Genomic DNA, 25091 nt, shown 5'->3' with positions numbered 1-25091 from the left:
GTTGGTGGTAGTGGTGGTAGTGATGGTAGTTGGTGGTAGTGATGGTAGTTGGTGGTAGTGGTGATAGTTGGGTAGTGGTGGTAGTGGTGGTAGTGGTGGTAGTTGGTGGTAGTGGTGGTAGTGATGGTAGTGGTGATAGTGGTGGTAGTGGTGGTAGTGATGGTAGTTATGGTAGTGGTGGTAGTTGGTGGTAGTGATGGTAGTTGATGGTAGTGATGGTAGTGATGGTAGTGATGGTAGTGGTGGTAGTGGTGGTAGTGATGGTAGTGATGGTAGTTGGTGGTAGTGATGGTAGTTGGTGGTAGTGATGGTAGTTGGTGGTAGTTGGTGGTAGTGGTGATAGTTGGTAGTAGTGGTGGTAGTTGGTGGTAGTGATGGTAGGTGGTGGTAGTGGTGGTAGTGGTGGTAGTGATGGTAGTTGGTGGTAGTGGTGGTAGTTGGTGGTAGTGATGGTAGTTGGTGGTAGTGGAGGTAGTGGTAGTGGTGATAGTTGGTGGTAGTGGTGGTAGTTGGTGGTAGTGGAGGTAGTGGTGGTAGTGGGTGGTGGTAGTGGTGGGAGGTAGTTGGTTGGTATGATGGTAGTTGGTGGTAGTGATGGTAGTTGGTGGTAGTGGAGGTAGTGGTAGTGGTGGTAGTTGGTGGTAGTGGTGGTAGTTGGTGGTAGTGGAGGTAGTGGTGGTAGTGGTAGTGGTGGTAGTGATGGTAGTTGGTGGTAGTGGTGGTAGTGATGGTAGTTGGTGGTAGTAGTGGTAGTGGTGGTAGTTGGTGGTAGTGGTGGTGGTAGGTGGTGGTAGTGGTGGTAGTTGGTGGTAGTGATGGTAGTTGGTGGTAGTGGAGGTAGTGGTAGTGGAGTTGGTGGTAGTGGAAGTGGTGGTAGTTGGTGGTAGTGGTGGTAGTGGTAGTGGTGGTAGTTGGTGGTAGTGGAGGTAGTGGTAGTTGGTGGTAGTGGTGGTAGATTGGTAGTAGTGGTGGTAGTGGTGGTAGTGGTGGTAGTTGGTGGTAGTTGGTGGTAGTGAGGTAGTAGTTGGTGGTAGTGGAGGTAGTGGTAGTTGGTGGTGGTAGTGGTAGTGGTGGTAGTGGTGGTGGTAGTTGGTGGTAGTTGATGAGTTGGAGTGATAGTGGTAGTTGGTGGTAGTGGTGGTAGTTGGTGGTAGTTGGTGGTAGTGGTGGTAGTGATGGTAGTTGGTGGTAGTGGATGTGGTAGTGATGTAGTTGGTGGTAGTGATGGTAGTTGGTGGTAGTGATGGTAGTGATGGTAGTGATGGTAGTGGAGGTAGTGGTAGTGGTGGTAGTGGAGGTAGTGTAGTGGTGGTAGTGGTGGTAGTGGTGATAGTTGGTGGTAGTGATGGTAGTGGTAGTTGGTGGTAGTGGTGGTAGTGGTGGTAGTAGTTGGTGGTAGTTGGTGGTAGTGGTGGTAGTTGGTGGTAGTGGAGGTAGTTGGTGGTAGTGGTGGTAGTTGGTGGTAGTGGTGGTAGTGGTGGTGGTGGTAGTTGGTGGTAGTGGTGGTAGTGGTGGTAGTTGGTGGTAGTGGAGGTAGTTGGTGGTAGTGATGGTAGTTGGTGGTAGTGATGGTAGTTGGTGGTAGTTGGTAGTTGTGGTAGTGGTGGTAGTGGTGGTAGTGGTAGTTGGTGGTAGTGGTGGTAGTAGTGGTAGTGGTGGTAGTTGGTGGTAGTTGGTGGTAGTGGTGGTAGTTGGTGGATTGTAGTTGGTGGTAGTGATGGTAGTTGGTGGTAGTGATGGTAGTTGGTGGTAGTGGTGGTAGTGATGGTAGTGGTGGTAGTTGGTGGTAGTGGTGGTAGTTGGTGGTAGTGATGGTAGTTGGTGGTAGTGGTGGTAGTGGATGGTAGTTGGTGGTAGTGGTGGTGATAGTTGGTGGTAGTTGGTGGTAGTTGGTGGTAGTGGTGGTAGTTGGTGGTAGTTGGTGGTAGTGGTGGTAGTGGTGGTTTAGTGGTGATAGTTGGTGGTAGTGGAGGTAGTGGTAGTTGGTGTTAGTGATGGTAGTTGGTGGTAGTGGTGGTAGTGGTGGTGTTAGTGGTGATAGTTGGTGGTAGTGAGGTAGTGGTAGTTGGTGGTAGTGATGGTAGTTGGTAGTGGTGGTAGTGGTGGTAGTTAGTGGTAGTAGTGGTAGGTAGTGGTAGTAGTTGGTGGTAGTGATGGTAGTGATGGTAGTGGTGGTAGTTGGTGGTAGTGGTGGTAGTGGTGGTAGTGGTGGTAGTGATGGTAGTGGTGGTAGTGATGGTAGTTGGTGGTAGTGATGGTAGTTGGTGGTAGTGATGGTAGTGGTGGTAGTGATGGTAGTGGTGGTAGTGGTGGTAGTTGATGGTAGTGATGGTAGTTGGTGGTAGTGATGGTAGTTGGTGGTAGTGGTGGTAGTGGTGGTAGTGGTGATAGTTGGTGGTAGTGGTGGTAGTTGGTGGTAGTGATGGTAGGTGGTGGTAGTGGTGGTAGTGGTGGTAGTGATGGTAGTTGGTGGTAGTGGTGGTAGTTGGTGGTAGTGATGGTCGTTGGTGAGTAGGTAGTGAGTGGTGATAGTTGGTGGTAGTGGTGGTAGTTGGAGGTAGTGGTGGTAGTGGTAGTGGTGGTAGTGATGGTAGTTGGTGGTAGTGATGGTAGTTGGTGGTAGTGATGGTAGTTGGTGGTAGTGGTGGTAGTGGTAGTGGTGGTAGTTGGTGGTAGTGGTGGTAGTTGGTGGTAGTGAGGTAGTGGTGGTAGTGGTAGTGGTGGTAGTGATGGTAGTTGGTGGTAGTGGTGGTAGTGATGGTAGTTGGTGGTAGTAGTGGTAGTGGTGGTAGTTGGTGGTAGAGGTGGTGGTAGGTGGTGGTAGTGGTGGTAGTTGGTGGTAGTGATGGTAGTTGGTGGTAGTGGAGGTATGGTAGTGGAGGTAGTGGTAGTGGTGGTAGTGGTGGTAGTTGGTGGTAGTGAAGTAGTGGTAGTGGTGGTAGTTGGTGGTAGTGGAGTGGTGGTAGTTGGTGGTAGTTGGTGGTAGTTGGTAGTAGTGGTGGTAGTGGTGGTAGTTGGTGGTAGTGATGGTAGTTGGTGGTAGTGGAGGTAGTGATGGTAGTGATGGTAGTGGTAGTTGGTGGTGGTAGTGGTAGTGGTGGTGGTAGTTGATGGTAGTTGGAGGTAGTGGAGGTAGTGGTAGTTGGTGGTAGTGGTGGTAGTTGGTGGTAGTTGGTGGTAGTTGGTGGTAGTGATGGTAGTTGGTGGTAGTGGAGGTAGTGGTAGTTGGTGGTAGTGATGGTAGTTGGTGGTAGTGATGGTAGTGATGGTAGTTGGTGGTAGTGGAGGTAGTGGTAGTTGGTGGTAGTGGTGGTAGTTGGTGGTAGTGGTGATAGTTGGTGGTAGTGGTGATAGTTGGTGGTAGTGGTGGTAGTTGGTGGTAGTTGGTGGTAGTGGTGGTAGTGATGGTAGTGATGGTAGTGATGGTAGTGGTGGTAGTGGTGGTAGTGGTGGTAGTGGTGATAGTTGTGGTGGTAGTGATGGTAGTGATGGTAGTGATGGTAGTGGTGGTAGTGGTGATAGTTGGTAGTGGTGGTAGTGGTGGTAGTGGTGATAGTTGATGATAGTGGTGGTAGTGGTGGTAGTGATGGTAGTGGTGATAGTGGTGGTAGTGGTGGTAGTGATGGTAGTGATGGTAGTGATGGTAGTGGTGGTAGTGGTGGTATGGTAGTTGGTGGTAGTGATGGTAGTGATGGTAGTGATGGTAGTGGTGGTAGTGGTGATATTGTGGTGGTAGTGGTGGTAGTGGTGGTAGTGGTGGTAGTGATGGTAGTGGTGGTAGTGATGGTAGTTGGTGGTAGTGATGGTAGTTGGTGGTAGTGATGGTAGTGGTGGTAGATGGTAGTGGTGGTAGTGGTGGTAGTGATGGTAGTGATGGTAGTTGTGGTAGTGATGGTAGTTGGTGGTAGTGATGGTAGTTGGTGGTAGTTGGTGGTAGTGGTGATAGTTGGTGGTAGTGGTGGTAGTTGGTGGTAGTGATGGTAGGTGGTGGTAGTGGTGGTAGTGGTGGTGTGTGGTAGTTGGTGGTAGTGGTGGTAGTTGGTGGTGGTGGTAGTGGTAGTGAGTAGTGGTAGTGGTGATAGTTGGTAGTGGTGGTAGTTGGTGGTAGTGGAGGTAGTGGTGGTAGTGGTAGTGGTGGTAGTGGTGGTAGTGATGGTAGTTGGTGGTAGTGATGGTAGTTGGTGGTAGTGATGGTAGTTGGTGGTAGTGGTGGTAGTTGGTGGTAGTGGTGGTAGTGGTGGTAGTGGTGGTAGTGATGGTAGTTGGTGGTAGTAGTGGTAGTGGTGGTAGTTGGTGGTAGTGGTGGTGGTAGGTGGTGGTAGTGGTGATAGTTGGTGGTAGTGATGGTAGTTGTTGGTAGTGGAGGTAGTGGTAGTGGAGGTAGTGGTAGTGGTGGTAGTGGTGGTAGTTGGTGGTAGTGGTAGTGTAGTGGTGGTAGTGGTGGTAGTTGGTGGTAGTGGAGGTAGTGGTAGTTGGTGGTAGTGGTGGTAGTTGGTGGTAGTTGGTGGTAGTGGTGGTAGTGGAGGTAGTGGTAGTTGGTGGTAGTGGAGGTAGTGGTAGTTGGTGGTGGTAGTGGTAGTGGTGGTAGTGGTGGTGGTAGTTGGTGGTAGTTGGAGGTAGTGGAGGTAGTGGTAGTTGGTGGTAGTGGTGGTAGTTGGTGGTAGTTGGTGGTAGTGGTGGTAGTGGTGGTAGTTGGTGGTAGTGATGGTAGTTGGTGGTAGTGGAGGTAGTGGTAGTTGGTGGTAGTGATGGTAGTTGGTGGTAGTGGTGGTAGTGGTGGTAGTGATGGTAGTTGGTGGTAGTGATGGTAGTTGGTGGTAGTGGTGGTAGTGATGGTAGTGGTGGTAGTTGGTGGTAGTGATGGTAGTGATGGTAGTGATGGTAGTGATGGTAGTGATGGTAGTGGTGGTAGTGATGGTAGTGATGGTAGTGGTGATAGTTGTGGTGGTAGTTGGTGGTAGTGGTGGTAGTGATGGTAGTGATGGTAGTGGTGGTAGTGATGGTAGTGGTGGTAGTTGGTGGTAGTGGTGGTAGTGGTGGTAGTGGTGGTAGTGGTGGTAGTGATGGTAGTGATGGTAGTTGGTGGTAGTGATGGTAGTGATGGTAGTGGTGATAGTTGGTGGTAGTGGTGGTAGTGATGGTAGTTGGTGGTAGTGATGGTAGTGGTGGTAGTTGGTGGTAGTGGTGGTAGTGATGGTAGTGATGGTAGTGATGGTAGTGGTGGTACTGATGGTAGTGGTGGTTGTTGGTGGTAGTGGTGGTAGTGGTGGTAGTGATGGTAGTGGTGGTAGTGATGGTAGTGATGGTAGTGATGGTATTGGTGGTAGTGATGGTAGTGGTGGTAGTGGTGGTAGTGGTGGTAGTGGTGGTAGTGGTGATAGTTGTGGTGGTAGTGATGGTAGTGATGGTAGTGATGGTAGTGATGGTAGTGGTGGTAGTGGTGATAGTTGTGGTAGTGGTGGTAGTGGTGGTAGTGGTGATAGTTGGTGATAGTGGTGGTAGTGGTGGTAGTGATGGTAGTGGTGATAGTGGTGGTAGTGATGGTAGTGATGGTAGTGATGGTAGTGGTGGTAGTGGTGGTAGTGGTGGTAGTGGTGATAGTTGTGGTGGTAGTGATGGTAGTGATGGTAGTGATGGTAGTGGTGGTAGTGGTGATAGTTGTGGTAGTGGTGGTAGTGGTGGTAGTGGTGGTAGTGGTGGTAGTGATGGTAGTGGTGGTAGTGATGGTAGTTGGTGGTAGTGATGGTAGTTGGTGGTAGTGATGGTAGTGGTGGTAGTGATGGTAGTGGTGGTAGTGGTGGTAGTGATGGTAGTGATGGTAGTTGGTGGTAGTGATGGTAGTTGGTGGTAGTGATGGTAGTTGGTGGTAGTTGGTGGTAGTGGTGATAGTTGGTGGTAGTGGTGGTAGTTGGTGGTAGTGATGGTAGGTGGTGGTAGTGGTGGTAGTGGTGGTAGTGATGGTAGTTGGTGGTAGTGGTGGTAGTTGGTGGTAGTGATGGTCGTTGGTGGTAGTGGAGGTAGTGGTAGTGGTGATAGTTGGTGGTAGTGGTGGTAGTTGGTGGTAGTGGAGGTAGTGGTGGTAGTGGTAGTGGTGGTAGTGGTGGTAGTGATGGTAGTTGGTGGTAGTGATGGTAGTTGGTGGTAGTGATGGTAGTTGGTGGTAGTGGAGGTAGTGGTAGTGGTGGTAGTTGGTGGTAGTGGTGGTAGTTGGTGGTAGTGGAGGTAGTGGTGGTAGTGGTAGTGGTGGTAGTGATGGTAGTTGGTGGTAGTGGTGGTAGTGATGGTAGTTGGTGGTAGTAGTGGTAGTGGTGGTAGTTGGTGGTGGTGGTAGGTGGTGGTAGTGGTGGTAGTTGGTGGTAGTGATGGTAGTTGGTGGTAGTGGAGGTAGTGGTAGTGGAGGTAGTGGTAGTGGTGGTAGTGGTGGTAGTTGGTGGTAGTGGAGGTAGTGGTAGTGGTGGTAGTTGGAGGTAGTGGTAGTTGGTGGTAGTTGGTGGTAGTTGGTAGTAGTGGTGGTAGTGGTGGTAGTTGGTGGTAGTGATGGTAGTTGGTGGTAGTGGAGGTAGTGGTAGTTGGTGGTAGTGGAGGTAGTGGTAGTTGGTGGTGGTAGTGGTAGTGGTGGTAGTGGTGGTGGTAGTTGGTGGTAGTTGGAGGTAGTGGAGGTAGTGGTAGTTGGTGGTAGTTGGTGGTAGTTGGTGGTAGTTGGTGGTAGTGATGGTAGTTGGTGGTAGTGGAGGTAGTGGTAGTTGGTGGTAGTGATGGTAGTTGGTGGTAGTGATGGTAGTGATGGTAGTTGGTGGTAGTGGTGGTAGTGATGGTAGTGATGGTAGTGATGGTAGTGGTGGTAGTGATGGTAGTGGTGGTTGTTGGTGGTAGTGGTGGTAGTGGTGGTAGTGATGGTAGTGGTGGTAGTGGTGGTAGTGGTGGTAGTGGTGATAGTTGTGGTGGTAGTGATGGTAGTGATGGTAGTGATGGTAGTGATGGTAGTGGTGGTAGTGGTGATAGTTGTGGTAGTGGTGGTAGTGGTGGTAGTGGTGATAGTTGGTGATAGTGGTGGTAGTGGTGGTAGTGATGGTAGTGGTGATAGTGGTGGTAGTGGTGGTAGTGATGGTAGTGATGGTAGTGATGGTAGTGGTGGTAGTGGTGGTAGTGGTGGTAGTGGTGATAGTTGTGGTGGTAGTGATGGTAGTGATGGTAGTGATGGTAGTGGTGGTAGTGGTGATAGTTGTGGTAGTGGTGGTAGTGGTGGTAGTGGTGGTAGTGGTGGTAGTGATGGTAGTGGTGGTAGTGATGGTAGTTGGTGGTAGTGATGGTAGTTGGTGGTAGTGATGGTAGTGGTGGTAGTGGTGGTAGTGATGGTAGTGATGGTAGTTGGTGGTAGTGATGGTAGTTGGTGGTAGTGATGGTAGTTGGTGGTAGTTGGTGGTAGTGGTGATAGTTGGTGGTAGTGGTGGTAGTTGGTGGTAGTGATGGTAGGTGGTGGTAGTGGTGGTAGTGGTGGTAGTGATGGTAGTTGGTGGTAGTGGTGGTAGTTGGTGGTAGTGATGGTCGTTGGTGGTAGTGGAGGTAGTGGTAGTGGTGATAGTTGGTGGTAGTGGTGGTAGTTGGTGGTAGTGGAGGTAGTGGTGGTAGTGGTAGTGGTGGTAGTGGTGGTAGTGATGGTAGTTGGTGGTAGTGATGGTAGTTGGTGGTAGTGATGGTAGTTGGTGGTAGTGGAGTAGTGGTAGTGGTGGTAGTTGGTGGTAGTGGTGGTAGTTGGTGGTAGTGGAGGTAGTGGTGGTAGTGGTAGTGGTGGTAGTGATGGTAGTTGGTGGTAGTGGTGGTAGTGATGGTAGTTGGTGGTAGTAGTGGTAGTGGTGGTAGTTGGTGGTAGTGGTGGTGGTAGGTGGTGGTAGTGGTGGTAGTTGGTGGTAGTGATGGTAGTTGGTGGTAGTGGAGGTAGTGGTAGTGGAGGTAGTGGTAGTGGTGGTAGTGGTGGTAGTTGGTGGTAGTGGAGGTAGTGGTAGTGGTGGTAGTTGGAGGTAGTGGTAGTTGGTGGTAGTTGGTGGTAGTTGGTAGTAGTGGTGGTAGTGGTGGTAGTTGGTGGTAGTGATGGTAGTTGGTGGTAGTGGAGGTAGTGGTAGTTGGTGGTAGTGGAGGTAGTGGTAGTTGGTGGTGTAGTGGTAGTGGTGGTAGTGGTGGTGGTAGTTGGTGGTAGTTGGAGGTAGTGGAGGTAGTGGTAGTTGGTGGTAGTGGTGGTAGTTGGTGGTAGTTGGTGGTAGTTGGTGGTAGTGATGGTAGTTGGTGGTAGTGGAGGTAGTGGTAGTTGGTGGTAGTGATGGTAGTTGGTGGTAGTGATGGTAGTGATGGTAGTTGGTGGTAGTGGAGGTAGTGGTAGTTGGTGGTAGTGGAGGTAGTGGTAGTTGGTGGTAGTTGGTGGTAGTGGTGATAGTTGGTGGTAGTGGAGGTAGTGGTAGTTGGTGGTAGTGGAGGTAGTGGTAGTTGGTGGTAGTTGGTGGTAGTTGGTGGTAGTGGTGATAGTTGGTGGTAGTGGAGGTAGTTGGTGGTAGTGGTGGTAGTTGGTGGTAGTGGTGGTAGTGGTGGTGGTGATAGTTGGTGGTAGTGGTGGTAGTTGGTGGTAGTTGGTGGTGGTGGTGGTAGTTGGTGGTAGTGGAGGTAGTTGGTGGTAGTGGTGGTAGTTGGTGGTAGTGGTGGTAGTGGTGATAGTTGGTGGTAGTGGTGGTAGTTGGTGGTAGTTGGTGGTAGTGGTGGTAGTTGGTGGTAGTGGTGGTAGTTGGTGGTAGTGGGTAGTTGTGGTAGTTGGTGGTAGTGGTGGTAGTTGGTGGTAGTGGAGGTAGTTGGTGGTAGTGGAGGTAGTTGGTGGTAGTGGAGGTAGTTGGTGGTAGTGGAGGTAGTGGTGATAGTTGGTGGTAGTGGTGGTAGTTGGTGGTAGTGGTGGTAGTGATGGTAGTTGGTGGTAGTTGGTGGTAGTGGTGGTAGTTGGTGGTAGTGATGGTAGTTGGTGGTAGTGGTGGTAGTGATGGTAGTTGGTGGTAGTTGGTGGTGATAGTTGGTGGTAGTTGGTGGTAGTGGTGGTAGTTGGTGGTAGTTGGTGGTAGTGGTGGTAGTGGTGGTAGTGGTGGTGTTAGTGGTGATAGTTGGTGGTAGTGGAGGTAGTGGTAGTTGGTGTTAGTGATGGTAGTTGGTGGTAGTGGTGGTAGTGGTGGTGTTAGTGGTGATAGTTGGTGGTAGTGGAGGTAGTGGTAGTTGGTGTTAGTGATGGTAGTTGGTGGTAGTGGTGGTAGTGGTGGTGTTAGTGGTGATAGTTGGAGGTAGTGGTGGTAGTTGGTGGTAGTTGGTGGTAGTGATGGTAGTGATGGTAGTGGTGGTAGTTGGTGGTAGTGGTGGTAGTGGTGGTAGTGATGGTAGTGGTGGTAGTGATGGTAGTTGGTGGTAGTGATGGTAGTTGGTGGTAGTGATGGTAGTGGTGGTAGTGATGGTAGTGGTGGTAGTGGTGGTAGTGATGGTAGTGATGGTAGTTGGTGGTAGTGGTGGTAGTTGGTGGTAGTGATGGTAGGTGGTGGTAGTGGTGGTAGTGGTGGTAGTGATGGTAGTTGGTGGTAGTGGTGGTAGTTGGTGGTAGTGATGGTCGTTGGTGGTAGTGGAGGTAGTGGTAGTGGTGATAGTTGGTGGTAGTGGTGGTAGTTGGAGGTAGTGGTGGTAGTGGTAGTGGTGGTAGTGGTGGTAGTGATGGTAGTTGGTGGTAGTGATGGTAGTTGGTGGTAGTGATGGTAGTTGGTGGTAGTGGAGGTAGTGGTAGTGGTGGTAGTTGTGGTAGTGGTGGTAGTGGTGGTAGTGGTGATAGTTGGTGATAGTGGTGGTAGTGGTGGTAGTGATGGTAGTGGTGATAGTGGTGGTAGTGGTGGTAGTGATGGTAGTGATGGTAGTGATGGTAGTGGTGGTAGTGGTGGTAGTGGTGGTAGTGGTGATAGTTGTGGTGGTAGTGATGGTAGTGATGGTAGTGATGGTAGTGATGGTAGTGGTTGTAGTGGTGATAGTTGTGGTGGTGGTAGTGGTGGTAGTGGTGATAGTTGGTGGTAGTGGTGGTAGTGATGGTAGTGGTGATAGTGGTGGTAGTGGTGGTAGTGATGGTAGTGATGGTAGTGGTGGTAGTTGGTGGTAGTGATGGTAGTTGGTGGTAGTGATGGTAGTGGTGGTAGTGATGGTAGTGGTGGTAGTGGTGGTAGTGATGGTAGTGATGGTAGTTGGTGGTAGTGATGGTAGTTGGTGGTAGTGATGGTAGTTGGTGGTAGTTGGTGGTAGTGGTGATAGTTGGTGGTAGTGGTGGTAGTTGGTGGTAGTGATGGTAGGTGGTGGTAGTGGTGGTAGTGGTGGTAGTGATGGTAGTTGGTGGTAGTGGTGGTAGTTGGTGGTAGTGATGGTCGTTGGTGGTAGTGGAGGTAGTGGTAGTGGTGATAGTTGGTGGTAGTGGTGGTAGTTGGTGGTAGTGGAGGTAGTGGTGGTAGTGGTAGTGGTGGTAGTGGTGGTAGTGATGGTAGTTGGTGGTAGTGATGGTAGTTGGTGGTAGTGATGGTAGTTGGTGGTAGTGGAGGTAGTGGTAGTGGTGGTAGTTGGTGGTAGTGGTGGTAGTTGGTGGTAGTGGAGGTAGTGGTGGTAGTGGTAGTGGTGGTAGTGATGGTAGTTGGTGGTAGTGGTGGTAGTGATGGTAGTTGGTGGTAGTAGTGGTAGTGGTGGTAGTTGGTGGTAGTGGTGGTGGTAGGTGGTGGTAGTGGTGGTAGTTGGTGGTAGTGATGGTAGTTGGTGGTAGTGGAGGTAGTGGTAGTGGAGGTAGTGGTAGTGGTGGTAGTGGTGGTAGTTGGTGGTAGTGGAGGTAGTGGTGTGGTGGTAGTGGAGGTGGTGGTAGTTGGTGGTAGTTGGTGGTAGTTGGTAGTAGTGGTGGTAGTGGTGGTAGTTGGTGGTAGTGATGGTAGTTGGTGGTAGTGGAGGTAGTGGTAGTTGGTGGTAGTGGAGGTAGTGGTAGTTGGTGGTGGTAGTGGTAGTGGTGGTAGTGGTGGTGGTAGTTGGTGGTAGTTGGAGGTAGTGGAGGTAGTGGTAGTTGGTGGTAGTGGTGGTAGTTGGTGGTAGTTGGTGGTAGTTGGTGGTAGTGATGGTAGTTGGTGGTAGTGGAGGTAGTGGTAGTTGGTGGTAGTGATGGTAGTTGGTGGTAGTGATGGTAGTGATGGTAGTTGGTGGTAGTGGAGGTAGTGGTAGTTGGTGGTAGTGGAGGTAGTGGTAGTTGGTGGTAGTTGGTGGTAGTGGTGATAGTTGGTGGTAGTGGAGGTAGTGGTAGTTGGTGGTAGTGGAGGTAGTGGTAGTTGGTGGTAGTTGGTGGTAGTTGGTGGTAGTGGTGATAGTTGGTGGTAGTGGAGGTAGTTGGTGGTAGTGGTGGTAGTTGGTGGTAGTGGTGGTAGTGGTGGTGGTGATAGTTGGTGGTAGTGGTGGTAGTTGGTGGTAGTTGGTGGTAGTGGAGGTAGTTGGTGGTAGTGGAGGTAGTTGGTGGTAGTGGTGGTAGTTGGTGGTAGTGGTGGTAGTGGTGATAGTTGGTGGTAGTGGTGGTAGTTGGTGGTAGTTGGTGGTAGTGGTGGTAGTTGGTGGTAGTGGTGGTAGTTGGTGGTAGTGGTGGTAGTTGGTGGTAGTTGGTGGTAGTGGTGGTAGTTGGTGGTAGTGGAGGTAGTTGGTGGTAGTGGTGGTAGTTGGTGGTAGTGATGGTAGTTGGTGGTAGTGGTGGTAGTGATGGTAGTTGGTGGTAGTTGGTGGTAGTGGTGGTAGTTGGTGGTAGTGATGGTAGTTGGTGGTAGTGGTGGTAGTGATGGTAGTTGGTGGTAGTTGGTGGTGATAGTTGGTGGTAGTTGGTGGTAGTGGTGGTAGTTGGTGGTAGTTGGTGGTAGTGGTGGTAGTGGTGGTAGTGGTGGTGTTAGTGGTGATAGTTGGTGGTAGTGGAGGTAGTGGTAGTTGGTGTTAGTGATGGTAGTTGGTGGTAGTGGTGGTAGTGGTGGTGTTAGTGGTGATAGTTGGTGGTAGTGGAGGTAGTGGTAGTTGGTGTTAGTGATGGTAGTTGGTGGTAGTGGTGGTAGTGGTGGTGTTAGTGGTGATAGTTGGAGGTAGTGGTGGTAGTTGGTGGTAGTTGATGGTAGTGATGGTAGTGGTGGTAGTTGGTGGTAGTGGTGGTAGTGGTGGTAGTGGTGGTAGTGATGGTAGTGGTGGTAGTGATGGTAGTTGGTGGTAGTGATGGTAGTTGGTGGTAGTGATGGTAGTGGTGGTAGTGATGGTAGTGGTGGTAGTGGTGGTAGTGATGGTAGTGATGGTAGTTGGTGGTAGTGATGGTAGTTGGTGGTAGTGATGGTAGTTGGTGGTAGTTGGTGGTAGTGGTGATAGTTGGTGGTAGTGGTGGTAGTTGGTGGTAGTGATGGTAGGTGGTGGTAGTGGTGGTAGTGGTGGTAGTGATGGTAGTTGGTGGTAGTGGTGGTAGTTGGTGGTAGTGATGGTCGTTGGTGGTAGTGGAGGTAGTGGTAGTGGTGATAGTTGGTGGTAGTGGTGGTAGTTGGAGGTAGTGGTGGTAGTGGTAGTGGTGGTAGTGGTGGTAGTGATGGTAGTTGGTGGTAGTGATGGTAGTTGGTGGTAGTGATGGTAGTTGGTGGTAGTGGAGGTAGTGGTAGTGGTGGTAGTTGGTGGTAGTGGTGGTAGTTGGTGGTAGTGGAGGTAGTGGTGGTAGTGGTAGTGGTGGTAGTGATGGTAGTTGGTGGTAGTGGTGGTAGTGATGGTAGTTGGTGGTAGTAGTGGTAGTGGTGGTAGTTGGTGGTAGAGGTGGTGGTAGGTGGTGGTAGTGGTGGTAGTTGGTGGTAGTGATGGTAGTTGGTGGTAGTGGAGGTAGTGGTAGTGGAGGTAGTGGTAGTGGTGGTAGTGGTGGTAGTTGGTGGTAGTGGAGGTAGTGGTAGTGGTGGTAGTTGGTGGTAGTGGAGGTAGTGGTAGTTGGTGGTAGTTGGTGGTAGTTGGTAGTAGTGGTGGTAGTGGTGGTAGTTGGTGGTAGTGATGGTAGTTGGTGGTAGTGGAGGTAGTGGTAGTTGGTGGTAGTGGAGGTAGTGGTAGTTGGTGGTGGTAGTGGTGGTAGTGGTGGTGGTAGTTGGTGGTAGTTGGAGGTAGTGGAGGTAGTGGTAGTTGGTGGTAGTGGTGGTAGTTGGTGGTAGTTGGTGGTAGTTGGTGGTAGTGATGGTAGTTGGTGGTAGTGGAGGTAGTGGTAGTTGGTGGTAGTGATGGTAGTTGGTGGTAGTGATGGTAGTGATGGTAGTTGGTGGTAGTGGAGGTAGTGGTAGTTGGTGGTAGTGGAGGTAGTGGTAGTTGGTGGTAGTGGTGATAGTTGGTGGTAGTGGAGGTAGTGGTAGTTGGTGGTAGTGGAGGTAGTGGTAGTTGGTGGTAGTTGGTGGTAGTTGGTGGTAGTGGTGATAGTTGGTGGTAGTGGAGGTAGTTGGTGGTAGTGGTGGTAGTTGGTGGTAGTGGTGGTAGTGGTGGTGGTGATAGTTGGTGGTAGTGGTGGTAGTTGGTGGTAGTTGGTGGTAGTGGAGGTAGTTGGTGGTAGTGGAGGTAGTTGGTGGTAGTGGTGGTAGTTGGTGGTAGTGGTGGTAGTGGTGATAGTTGGTGGTAGTGGTGGTAGTTGGTGGTAGTTGGTGGTAGTGGTGGTAGTTGGTGGTAGTGGTGGTAGTTGGTGGTAGTGGTGGTAGTTGGTGGTAGTTGGTGGTAGTGGTGGTAGTTGGTGGTAGTGGAGGTAGTTGGTGGTAGTGGAGGTAGTTGGTGGTAGTGGAGGTAGTTGGTGGTAGTGGAGGTAGTGGTGATAGTTGGTGGTAGTGGTGGTAGTTGGTGGTAGTGATGGTAGTTGGTGGTAGTGGTGGTAGTGATGGTAGTTGGTGGTAGTTGGTGGTAGTGGTGGTAGTTGGTGGTAGTGATGGTAGTTGGTGGTAGTGGTGGTAGTGATGGTAGTTGGTGGTAGTTGGTGGTGATAGTTGGTGGTAGTTGGTGGTAGTGGTGGTAGTTGGTGGTACTGGTGGTAGTGGTGGTAGTGGTGGTGTTAGTGGTGATAGTTGGTGGTAGTGGAGGTAGTGGTAGTTGGTGTTAGTGATGGTAGTTGGTGGTAGTGGTGGTAGTGGTGGTGTTAGTGGTGATAGTTGGTGGTAGTGGAGGTAGTGGTAGTTGGTGTTAGTGATGGTAGTTGGTGGTAGTGGTGGTAGTGGTGGTGTTAGTGGTGATAGTTGGAGGTAGTGGTAGTTGGTGGTAGTGGAGGTAGTGGTAATAGTTGGTGGTGACGGAGGGTGAAGGATAAAAATAACATTGGTTACAAAAGACAGCTTAGTGAACCTAGCTACAACATAAATCATTACTCTCATGCTGAAAGATGAGATACAGAGTTCATCTCCTCCACAACCTCTCCTATCTGAGGAAGCTCCAGTGATTGCATTTACATCGGCCTGCGAAGCAAATGGCGCCCTATTCTCTTAGTAGGGCACGCTTGACCTGGACCCACAGGGTGTGAATTGTAGTGTATAGTGAATAGGGCGCTATTTGGCACGCATTTAGAGTGGCTGGGTTCTCATAGCAGGGAAGTGATGCGTTGAGATCAGATATCATTTTGTCATGTTAACAGACCTTTACCTCTCAGTGGGAGTACACTGGTCTGATACCCTCTGGATGGGGTTTAACATATACAGGGTATGTGTGGGGGAGGGGGATATCTGTGTGTGTGTGTATGTGTATACTTGTGTGTGGGTGTGTGTGTGTGCATGCGTGCGTGTGTGCGTGTGTATGTGTGTGTGTGGGTGTGTGTGTGTGTGTGTGTGGGTGTGTGTGTGTGCGTGCGTGCACATGCGCGTGCACGTGTGTGCAGGCGTGCGTGTGTGTGTGCATGTGTATGTGTATGTGCAGATACTTCCAGCCCTCCTCTCCTCCTAACCACCACACTGGTCTCATGTGCAGATACTTCCAGCCCTCCTCTCCTCCTAACCACCACACTGGTCTCAGTCAGCCCCCATGCCTCCTCTCCTCCTAACACTGGTCTCAGTCAGCCCCCATGCCCTCCTCTCCTCCTAACCACCACACTGGTCTCAGTCAGCCCCCATGCCTCCTCTCCTCCTAACACTGGTCTCAGTCAGCCCCCATGCCCTCCTCTCCTCCTAACACTGGTCTCAGTCAGCCCCCATGCCCTCCTCTCCTCCTAACCACCACACTGGTCTCAGTCAGCCCCCATGCCTCCTCTCCTCCTAACCACCACACTGGTCTCAGTCAGCCCCCATGCCCTCCTCTCCTCCTAACCACCACACTGGTCTCAGTCAGCCCCCATGCCCTCCTCTCCTCCTAACCACCACACTGGTCTCAGTCAGCCCCCATGCCCTCCTCTCCTCCTAACCACCCCACTGGTCTCAGTCAGCCCCCATGCCCTCCTCTCCTCCTAACCACCACACTGGTCTCAGTCAGCCCCCATGCCCTCTTCTCCTCCTAACCACCACACTGGTCTCAGTCAGCCCCCATGCCCTCCTCTCCTCCTAACACTGGTCTCAGTCAGCCCCCATGCCTCCTCTCCTCCTAACACTGGTCTCAGTCAGCCCCCATACCTCCTCTCCTCCTAACCACCACACTGGTCTCAGTCAGCCCCCATGCCTCCTCTCCTCCTAACCACCACACTGGTCTCAGTCAGCCCCCATGCCCTCCTCTCCTCCTAACCACCACACTGGTCTCAGTCAGCCCCCATGCCTCCTCTCCTCCTAACACTGGTCTCAGTCAGCCCCCATGCCTCCTCTCCTCCTAACACTGTGTAGCTAGCTATCAATCGATTGAGCAAGAGATGCTTGTGGACCGAGCTCCTTGGTCCTGAATGATTGGTGGAGCAGGAAGAGTGCATTGTATTACATTAGGATGCCTTGGGTTACATCATACGGAACCGAGCGATAAAGCCTCCTCATCTCCCAAGAAATCTGTCAGGGTGTTAGAGCTGTAATACTGAAATACACTCATTTCAACTCATTTTGTAAAAGTCGTTTCGACATGGTGGTGAGATGGGTTGATCAGTGTCTTTCATCCTTACTCTGAAAAGCCAGATTTAAGAGAACGGCTGCTAGTTTCAGACCAGCTGTAAAAGCTATAGGAGCCATTGTATTGTTGTCTTTTCTACCACCACCACAGTAATAAACTCAATAAAAAAAAGGAAACGTCCCTTTTTCAGGACCCCTGTCTTTCAAAGATAATTCATAACAATCCAAATAACTTCACAGATCTTCATTGTAAAGGGTTTAAATACTGTTTCCATGCTTGTTCAATGCACCATAAACAATTATTGAACATGCACCTGTGGAACGATCGTTAAGACACTAACAGATTACAGACGGTAGGAAATTCAGGTCACAGTTATGAAAACTTAGGACACTAAAGAGGCCTTTCTACTGACTCTGAAAAACACCAAAAGAAAGATGCCCAGGTTCCCTTCTCATCTGCGTGAACATGCCTTAGGCATGCTGCAAGGAGGCATGAGGACTGCAGATGTGGCCAGGGCAATAAGTTGCAATGTCCGTACTGTGAGACACCTAAGACAGCGCTACAGAGAGACAGGACGGACAGCTGATCGTCCTAGCAGTGGCAGACCATGTGTAACAACACCTGCACAGGATCGGTACATCCAAACATCACACCTGCGGGACAGGTACAGGATGGCAACAACAACTGCCCGAGTTACACCAGGAACGCACAATCCCTCTATCAGTGCTCAGACTGTCCGCAATAGGCTGGGAGAGGCTGGATTGAGGGCTTGCAGGTCCTCACCAGACATCACCGGCAACAACGTCTCCTATGGGCACAAACCCACCGTCGCTGGACCAGACAGGACTAGCAAAAAGTACTCTTCACTGACGAGTCGTAGTTTTGTCTCACCAGGGGTGATGGTCATATTCACGTTTATCGTCGAAGGAATGAGCATTACACCGAGGCCTGCACTCTGGAGCGGGATCGATTTGGAGGTAGAGGGTCCAGCATGGTCTGGGGCGGTGTGTCGCAGCATCATTGGACTGAGCTTGTTGTCATTGCAGGCAGTTAATCTCAACGCTGTGCGTTACAGGGAAGACATCCTCCTCCCTCATGTGGTACCCTTCCTGCAGGCTCATACTAACACGACCCTCCAGCATGAAAATGCCATTAGCCATGCTGCTCATTCTGTGCATGATTTCCTGCAAGACAGGAATGTCAATGTTCTGTCATGGCCAGCAAAGAGCAGGCCCCTCCTCCAGAAATGTCCGGGAACTTGCAGGTGCCTTAGTGTAAGAGTGGGTTAACATCTCACAGCAAGAACTGGCAAATCTGGTGCCACCCATGAGGAGGAGATGCACTGCAGTACTTAATGCAGCTGGTGGCCACACCAGATACTGACTGTTACTTTGAATTTTACCCCCCTTTGTTCAGGGACACATTATTCAATTTCTGTTAGTCACATGTCTGTGGAACTTGTTCAGTTTATGTCTCAGTTGTTGAATCTGGTTTTGTTCATACAAATGTGCAGGGGTGCGAGGTAGTGGAGGTGACTGAGGTAATATGTACAGTGCCAGTCAAAAGTTTGGACACACCTACTCATTCAAGGGTTTTTCTTTATTTTTACTATTTTCTGCATTGTGGAATAATAGTGAAGACATCAAAACTTTGAAATAACAAATATGGAATTATGTGTTAACCCAAAAAATGTTAAACAAATATTTTTTTTGATTTTTAAATTCTTCAAAGTAGCCACCCTTTGCCTTGATGACAGCTCTAGACGAAAACCTGGTTCAGTCTTGCTTCCACCAGACCCTGGGATATGAATCCTCGTTTCAGCAGGACAATAACTTAAAACACAAGGCCAAATCTACAATGGCATTGCTTACCAAGAAAACAGTTAATATTCTAGAGTGCCGAGTTACAGTTTTTACTTAAATGAACTTGAAAATCTATAGCAAGACCTGAAAATGGTTGCCTAGCAATAATCAACAACCATTTTGACAGAGGATGAATAATTTGAAAAGAATAATGGGCAAATATTGTACAATCCAGGTATGGAAAGCTCTTAGAGAGTTACCCAGTAAGACTCACAGCTGTAATCACTCTTAGAGACTTACCCAGAAAGACTCACAGCTGTAATCACTCTTAGAGACTTACCCAGTAAGACTCACAGCTGTAATCACTCTTAGAGACTTACCCAGTAAGACTCACAGCTGTAATCACTCTTAGAGACTTACCCAGAAAGACTCACAGCTGTAATCACTCTTAGAGACTTACCCAGTAAGACTCACAGCTGTAATCACTCTTAGAGACTTACCCAGTAAGACTCACAGCTGTAATCACTACCAAAGGTGCTTCTACAATGAATTAACTCAGGGGTGTGAATACTTATGAAAATTAGATATTTCTTTATTCCATTTTCAATATATTTGCTAAATTTTCTAAAACCATGTTTTCACTTTGTCATTATGGAGAATTGTGTGTAGATGGGGTGAAAACAATTACTTTTAATCCATTTTGATTTCCGGATTAAATGTTGAGTAAATCAAGGTGTGTATGAATACTTTCTGAAGGCAGTGTTGGTAAGCCAACAACAACAACAACCACAACTAGAACAATAACAACAGCAACACCAACATTGACCCCATATGAATTATGGACCTCGGAGTTGAAATTGAAAGTGCACCTCTGCAATTGCTACTGGACCCTTCACAAAGGGCTACAGCCATTGACCACTGTATAGTATATACAGGACCCTTCACAAAGGGCTACAGCCATTGACCACTGTATAGTATATACAGGACCCTTCACAAAGGGCTACAGCCATTGACCACGGTATAGTATATACAGGACCCTTCACAAAGGGCTACAGCCATTGACCACTGTATAGTATATACAGGACCCTTCACAAAGGGCTACAGCCATTGACCACGGTATAGTATATACAGGACCCTTCACAAAGGGCTACAGCCATTGACCACTGTATAGTATATACAGGACCCTTCACAAAGGGCTACAGCCATTGACCACTGTATAGTATATACAGGACCCTTCACAAAGGGCTACAGCCATTGACCACGGTATAGTATATACAGGACCCTTCACAAAGGGCTACAGCCATTGACCACGGTATAGTATACACAGGACCCTTCATACAGGTTAATTTACATTGTTTGTCTTGTGCCATTGCAACCTACTATGTCACATTTTTTTAAACAAATGTGTCTTAGTCACACAGTGTTTGCCCATTTGTCTAGTCAATGAACACCTCAATTTTGTGTACGAAATATGAACAAACGATTAAACAATCTTAAGGTTGAATACAATGCGTTACAAGTGTGTGTGTGCGTGCGTGTGTGTGTGTGTGTGTGTGTGTGTGTGTGTGTGTGTGTGTGTGTGTGTGTGTGTGTGTGTGTGTGTGTGCGCGTGCGTGTGTGTGGTCCATTACCTGTTTGTGAGCATGGTCATAAGAGTTAATGTGGTTGTCAAACTCCTGATGCTTGTAGTACTGCTTGTCACACAGATCACAGTAGAAGTTGGCCTTCAGGTCCTCCAAGGCCTTGGCCATGGTCGTCGTCCTCTCCTTCTCCGCGTAGTCCTGGAAGAAACAACAAGGACAACACCACCTCTGTCAGGGAGGGAATCTAACTTATATCTCAACTCAAATCAAAGCATATTGGTCACATACACATGGTTAGCAGATGTTAATGCGAGCGTATCGAAACCCTTAAAGAATTAGATTCCCTCCCTGACACTGAGTTGAGATAGACTTAGAATCTCTCTCTGTCACTGAGTTGAGATAGACTTAGAATCTCTCTCTGTCACTGAGCTGAGATAGACTTAGAATCTCTCTGTCACTGAGCTGAGATAGACTTAGAATCTCTCTCTGTCACTGAGCTGAGATAGACTTAGAATCTCTCTGTCACTGAGCTGAGATACACTTAGAATCTCTCTCTGTCACTGAGCTGAGATAGACTTAGAATCTCTCTCTGTCACTGAGCTGAGATACACTTAGAATCTCTCTCTGTCACTGAGCTGAGATAGACTTAGAATCTCTCTCTGTCACTGAGCTGAGATACACTTAGAATCTCTCTCTGTCACTGAGCTGAGATACACTTAGAATCTCTCTCTGTCACTGAGCTGAGATAGACTTAGAATCTCTCTCTGTCACTGAGCTGAGATAGACTTAGAATCTCTCTCTGTCACTGAGCTGAGATACACTTAGAATCTCTCTCTGTCACTGAGCTGAGATAGACTTAGAATCTCTCTCTGTCACTGAGCTGAGATAGACTTAGAATCTCTCTCTGTCACTGAGCTGAGATAGACTTAGAATCTCTCTCTGTCACTGAGCTGAGATAGACTTAGAATCTCTCTCTGTCACTGAGCTGAGATAGACTTAGAATCTCTCTCTTTCACTGAGCTGAGATACACTTAGAATCTCTCTCTGTCACTGAGCTGAGATAGAATTAGATTCCCTCTCTGACACTGACATCAAATTATATCTCAGCTCAGTGTCAGAGGGAATCTAATTTTATCTCAGCTCAGTGACAGATAAGGAGTCTAATTATTTCTCAGCTCAGTGACAGATTAGGAGTCTAATTCTATCTCAGCTCAGTGACAGAGAGGGATTCTAATTCTATCTCAGCTCAGTGACAGAGAGGGAATCTAATTATTTCTCAGCTCAGTGACAGAGAGGGAATCTAATTATTTTTCAGCTCAGTGACAGAGAGGGAATCTAATTCTATCTCAGCTCAGTGACAGAGAGGGAATCTAATTATTTCTCAGCTCAGTGACAGATAAGGAGTCTAATTATATCTCAGCTCACCAAAACTGGTTGAAATTAAATCCTTACAAGTGGATAAAAAAACAGTAGATTATAATGACCTTATACTCTATGGCAGTGATTTCCCTATAGAATACATTATACTGTGTAGCAGTGATGTCCCTATAGAATACATTATACTGTGTGGCAGTGATGTCCCTATAGAATACATTATACTGTGTGGCAGTGATGTCCCTATAGAATACATTATACTGTGTGGTAGTGATGTCCCTATAGAATACATTATACTGTGTGGTAGTGATGTCCCTATAGAATACATTATACTGTGTGGTAGTGATGTCCCTATAGAATACATTATACTGTGTGGTAGTGATGTCCCTATAGAATACATTATACTGTGTGGTAGTGATGTCCCTATAGAATACATTATACTGTGTGGCAGTGATGTCCCTATAGAATACATTATACTGTGTGGCAGTGATGTCCCTATAGAATACATTATACTGTGTGGTAGTGATGTCCCTATAGAATACATTATACTGTGTGGTAGTGATGTCCCTATAGAATACATTATACTGTGTGGTAGTGATGTCCCTATAGAATACATTATACTGTGTGGTAGTGATGTCCCTATAGAATACATTATACTGTGTGGTAGTGATGTCCCTATAGAATACATTATACTGTGTAGCAGTGATGTCCCTATAGAATACATTATACTGTGTGGCAGTGATGTCCCTATAGAATGTGTGGCAGTGATGTCCCTATAGAATACATTATACTGTGTGGCAGTGATGTCCCTATAGAATACATTATACTGTGTGGTAGTGATGTCCCTATATAATACATTATACTGTGTGGCAGTGATGTCCCTATAGAATACATTATACTGTGTGGTAGTGATGTCCCTATAGAATACATTATACTGTGTGGCAGTGATGTCCCTATAGAATACATTATACTCTATTGCAGTGATGTCCCTATAGAATACATTATACTGTGTGGTAGTGATGTCCCTATAGAATACATTATACTGTGTGGTAGTGATGTCCCTATAGAATACATTATACTGTGTGGTAGTGATGTCCCTATAGAATACATTATACTGTGTGGCAGTGATGTCCCTATAGAATACATTATACTGTGTAGCAGTGATGTCCCTATAGAATACATTATACTGTGTGGTAGTGATGTCCCTATAGAATACATTATACTGTGTGGCAGTGATGTCCCTATAGAATACATTATACTGTGTAGCAGTGATGTCCCTATAGAATACATTATACTGTGTGGCAGTGATAGAATACGTTAATCACACAGTTGACAAAATCTTTCTAACATTCCATATGAATACACCACAATAATGTTGCTACTGTGTCCGTGTCCGTGCTTGGTGTTGACCGGGGTTTTCTGACAACGTTATTCTACGCTATACCAGAGTCAGATTGAAACAGGTGACTCTACAGGGGGTATACTATTTACCCTCAGATTTTAATAACAGACACGTTGTTCACGTCCTCTTGATTTCTATGCATCATTTGCAAAGTGGGATGTTTTGTGGTACGTGTAGCGCCTTTTAATATAATGCTCCTTGAAAACCCAATTCATCTGATTCACCTGGATCCCAATTTTCTCCTTTTTGATATTTGGTATTAAATATCGATTTTTTAGCAAATGGAGATGAGGGTAGTTTCACTGGGGGGGGCAGACCATATTTAAAATCTAATTTATTCAAAGGTGGCAATCTGCAGTTGTTACATCTATATTTGGACTTATAAATACTGATATGTACCCATTGATTCTTGAAGAATATAACCTATAGATAAATGCCTTATGAGCTTAGTTCAACTGTCGCACCGCATCACAAACCCAAAACAGAAGCTTGTTTCACCTTGTTTGTAAACAAGGTCAATTTAAACAAACACCGTATAGCCTCAAACCACGGTCAAAACTATAACGTTGATATCATGGCTGGCCAATCCTTGCATCCATATCTCTGTCTATCAATTTATAGAGTAGCTACATTTCATCCAGGTTCGGTCCCTGAGATTATTACCAAAACAGTGGCTGGGATTACACTTTGTTATCGTTTCAATTTGCGGATTGCCCCTTTAATACTTAGGATATATGGAAACTTGTACATTCAAAGCTCATGTTGGATAAAGAGATGTATTAAAACGTCCAATTCCCCAAAGGTGTCCTGTTCAAACATCTCAGAGGCCAGAGAAGAAGATAGAAACATCATTCAAGCTTTGAAACTATTTACTCTATAACTCATCCTTTAGTGCTGACATGAAAACCACAATGAAGCCCTGGATAGATCCTCCTGAAAGGTGAAATCACACCGTCAACACATATAAAGTAATAGCCAAGAAAATACCCAGCGGACAATATACCTTTTTTTCCTCATGATTTTATTTTCTGAAACGTAATACAATGGTTGCATTTTCACACAGAAGCTATAGCTTCAAACAGCTATAGCTGAACCCTGAGATGAACTTTCATCGATGTTTAAAAACGCTATATAGTGCACTACTTTTGAACTGAGCCTTAACTGAGGGGTGGCAGGGTAGCCTAGTGGTTAGAGCGTTGGACTAGTAACCAGAAGGTTGCAAGTTCAAATCCCCCAAGCTGACAAGGTACAAATCTGTCGGTTTGCCCCTGAACAGGAAGTTAACCCACAGTTCCTAGATCGTCATTAAAAATAAGAATTTGTTCTTAATTAACCAACTTGCCTAGTTAAATAAAGGTAAAATAAATAAATCAAATAAATGGATTCCTATACGGTGAATAGGATGCCATATCAGACAGGTTCAGGTTAAACTCTCCGCTTTTAAAATATTGAGTATTCTGTCCATTGACACATATCTGAACTGAAGAGGCTTAGTGGTTCTATACCCGTCGGTCAGTTCAGGAGGCTTATTGGTTCTATACCCGTCAATCAGTTCAGGAGGCTTATTGGTTCTATACCCGTCAATCAGTTCAGGAGGCTTATTGGTTCTATACCCGTCGGTCAGTTCAGGAGGCTTATTGGTTCTATAACCGTCAATCAGTTCAGGAGGCTTATTGGTTCTATACCCGTCAATCAGTTCAGGAGGCTTAGTGGTTCTATACCCGTCAATCAGTTCAGGAGGTTTAGTGGTTCTATACCCGTCGGTCAGTTCAGGAGGCTTATTGGTTCTATACCCGTCAATCAGTTCAGGAGGTTTAGTGGTTCTATACCCGTCGGTCAGTTCAGGAGGCTTATTGGTTCTATACCCGTCAATCAGTTCAGGAGGCTTAGTGGTTCTATACCCGTCGGTCAGTTCAGGATGTTTAGTGGTTCTATACCCGTCAATCAGTTCAGGAGGCTTAGTGGTTCTATACCCGTCAATCAGTTCAGGAGTTCAGGAGGTTTAGTGGTTCTATACCCGTCAATCAGTTCAGGAGGCTTAGTGGTTCTATACCCGTCGGTCAGTTCAGGAGGCTTAGTGGTTCTACACCCGTCAATCAGTTCAGGAGGCTTAGTGGTTCTATACCCGTCAATCAGTTCAGGAGGCTTAGTGGTTCTATACCCGTCGGTCAGTTCAGGAGGCTTAGTGGTTCTACACCCGTCAATCAGTTCAGGAGGCTTATTGGTTCTATACCCGTCAATCAGTTCAGGAGGCTTAGTGGTTCTATACCCGTCAATCAGTTCAGGAGGCTTAGTGGTTCTATACCCGTCGGTCAGTTCAGGAGGCTTAGTGGTTCTACACCCGTCAATCAGTTCAGGAGGCTTAGTGGTTCTATACCCGTCAATCAGTTCAGGAGGCTTAGTGGTTCTATACCCGTCGGTCAGTTCAGGAGGCTTAGTGGTTCTACACCCGTCAATCAGTTCAGGAGGCTTAGTGGTTCTATATCCGTCAATCAGTTCAGGAGGCTTAGTGGTTCTATACCCGTCAATCAGTTCAGGAGGCTTAGTGGTTCTATACCCGTCAATCAGTTCAGGAGGCTTAGTGGTTATTTTTTCCTCAATGAGTGCAGGACGCAAAGTGGCTGAAATTGCTGTCCAATAATATTGTCATTAATGGGGAGAGAACCCACTCAGGCCATTGTGTGGGGTCAGTCCCGACATGGACCTCACCACTTAACGCTGATATCACAGTCCATTACAGACCCAGCGAGGTGTAATGGTGTGTGTGTGTGTGTGTGTGTGTGTGTGTGTGTGTGTGTGTGTGTGTGTGTGTGTGTGTGTGTGTGCATGCGTGTGTGTATGCGTCTGTGCCTGTGCGTGTGCGTGTGCCTGTGCCTGTGC

General features: G+C 47.7%; 1 protein-coding gene across 1 annotated transcript in view; it reads right to left on the bottom strand.

Annotated features, from left to right (window-relative positions):
• The window catches only part of LOC115122406 (zinc finger protein 804A-like), a 133039-nt gene that overhangs the window by 39495 nt on the left and 68453 nt on the right, over positions 1–25091 (bottom strand). Inside the window, exon 2 of the mRNA XM_065018052.1 lies at positions 19484–19633. Coding sequence (XP_064874124.1) covers positions 19484–19633 — 150 coding nt within the window. The remainder of the gene's footprint in view (positions 1–19483; positions 19634–25091) is intronic.

This window comes from Oncorhynchus nerka, linkage group LG1, assembly GCF_034236695.1.
Source record: "Oncorhynchus nerka isolate Pitt River linkage group LG1, Oner_Uvic_2.0, whole genome shotgun sequence".
NCBI lineage: Eukaryota > Metazoa > Chordata > Actinopteri > Salmoniformes > Salmonidae > Oncorhynchus > Oncorhynchus nerka.
This window is presented reverse-complemented; position numbering and strand designations above follow the sequence as displayed.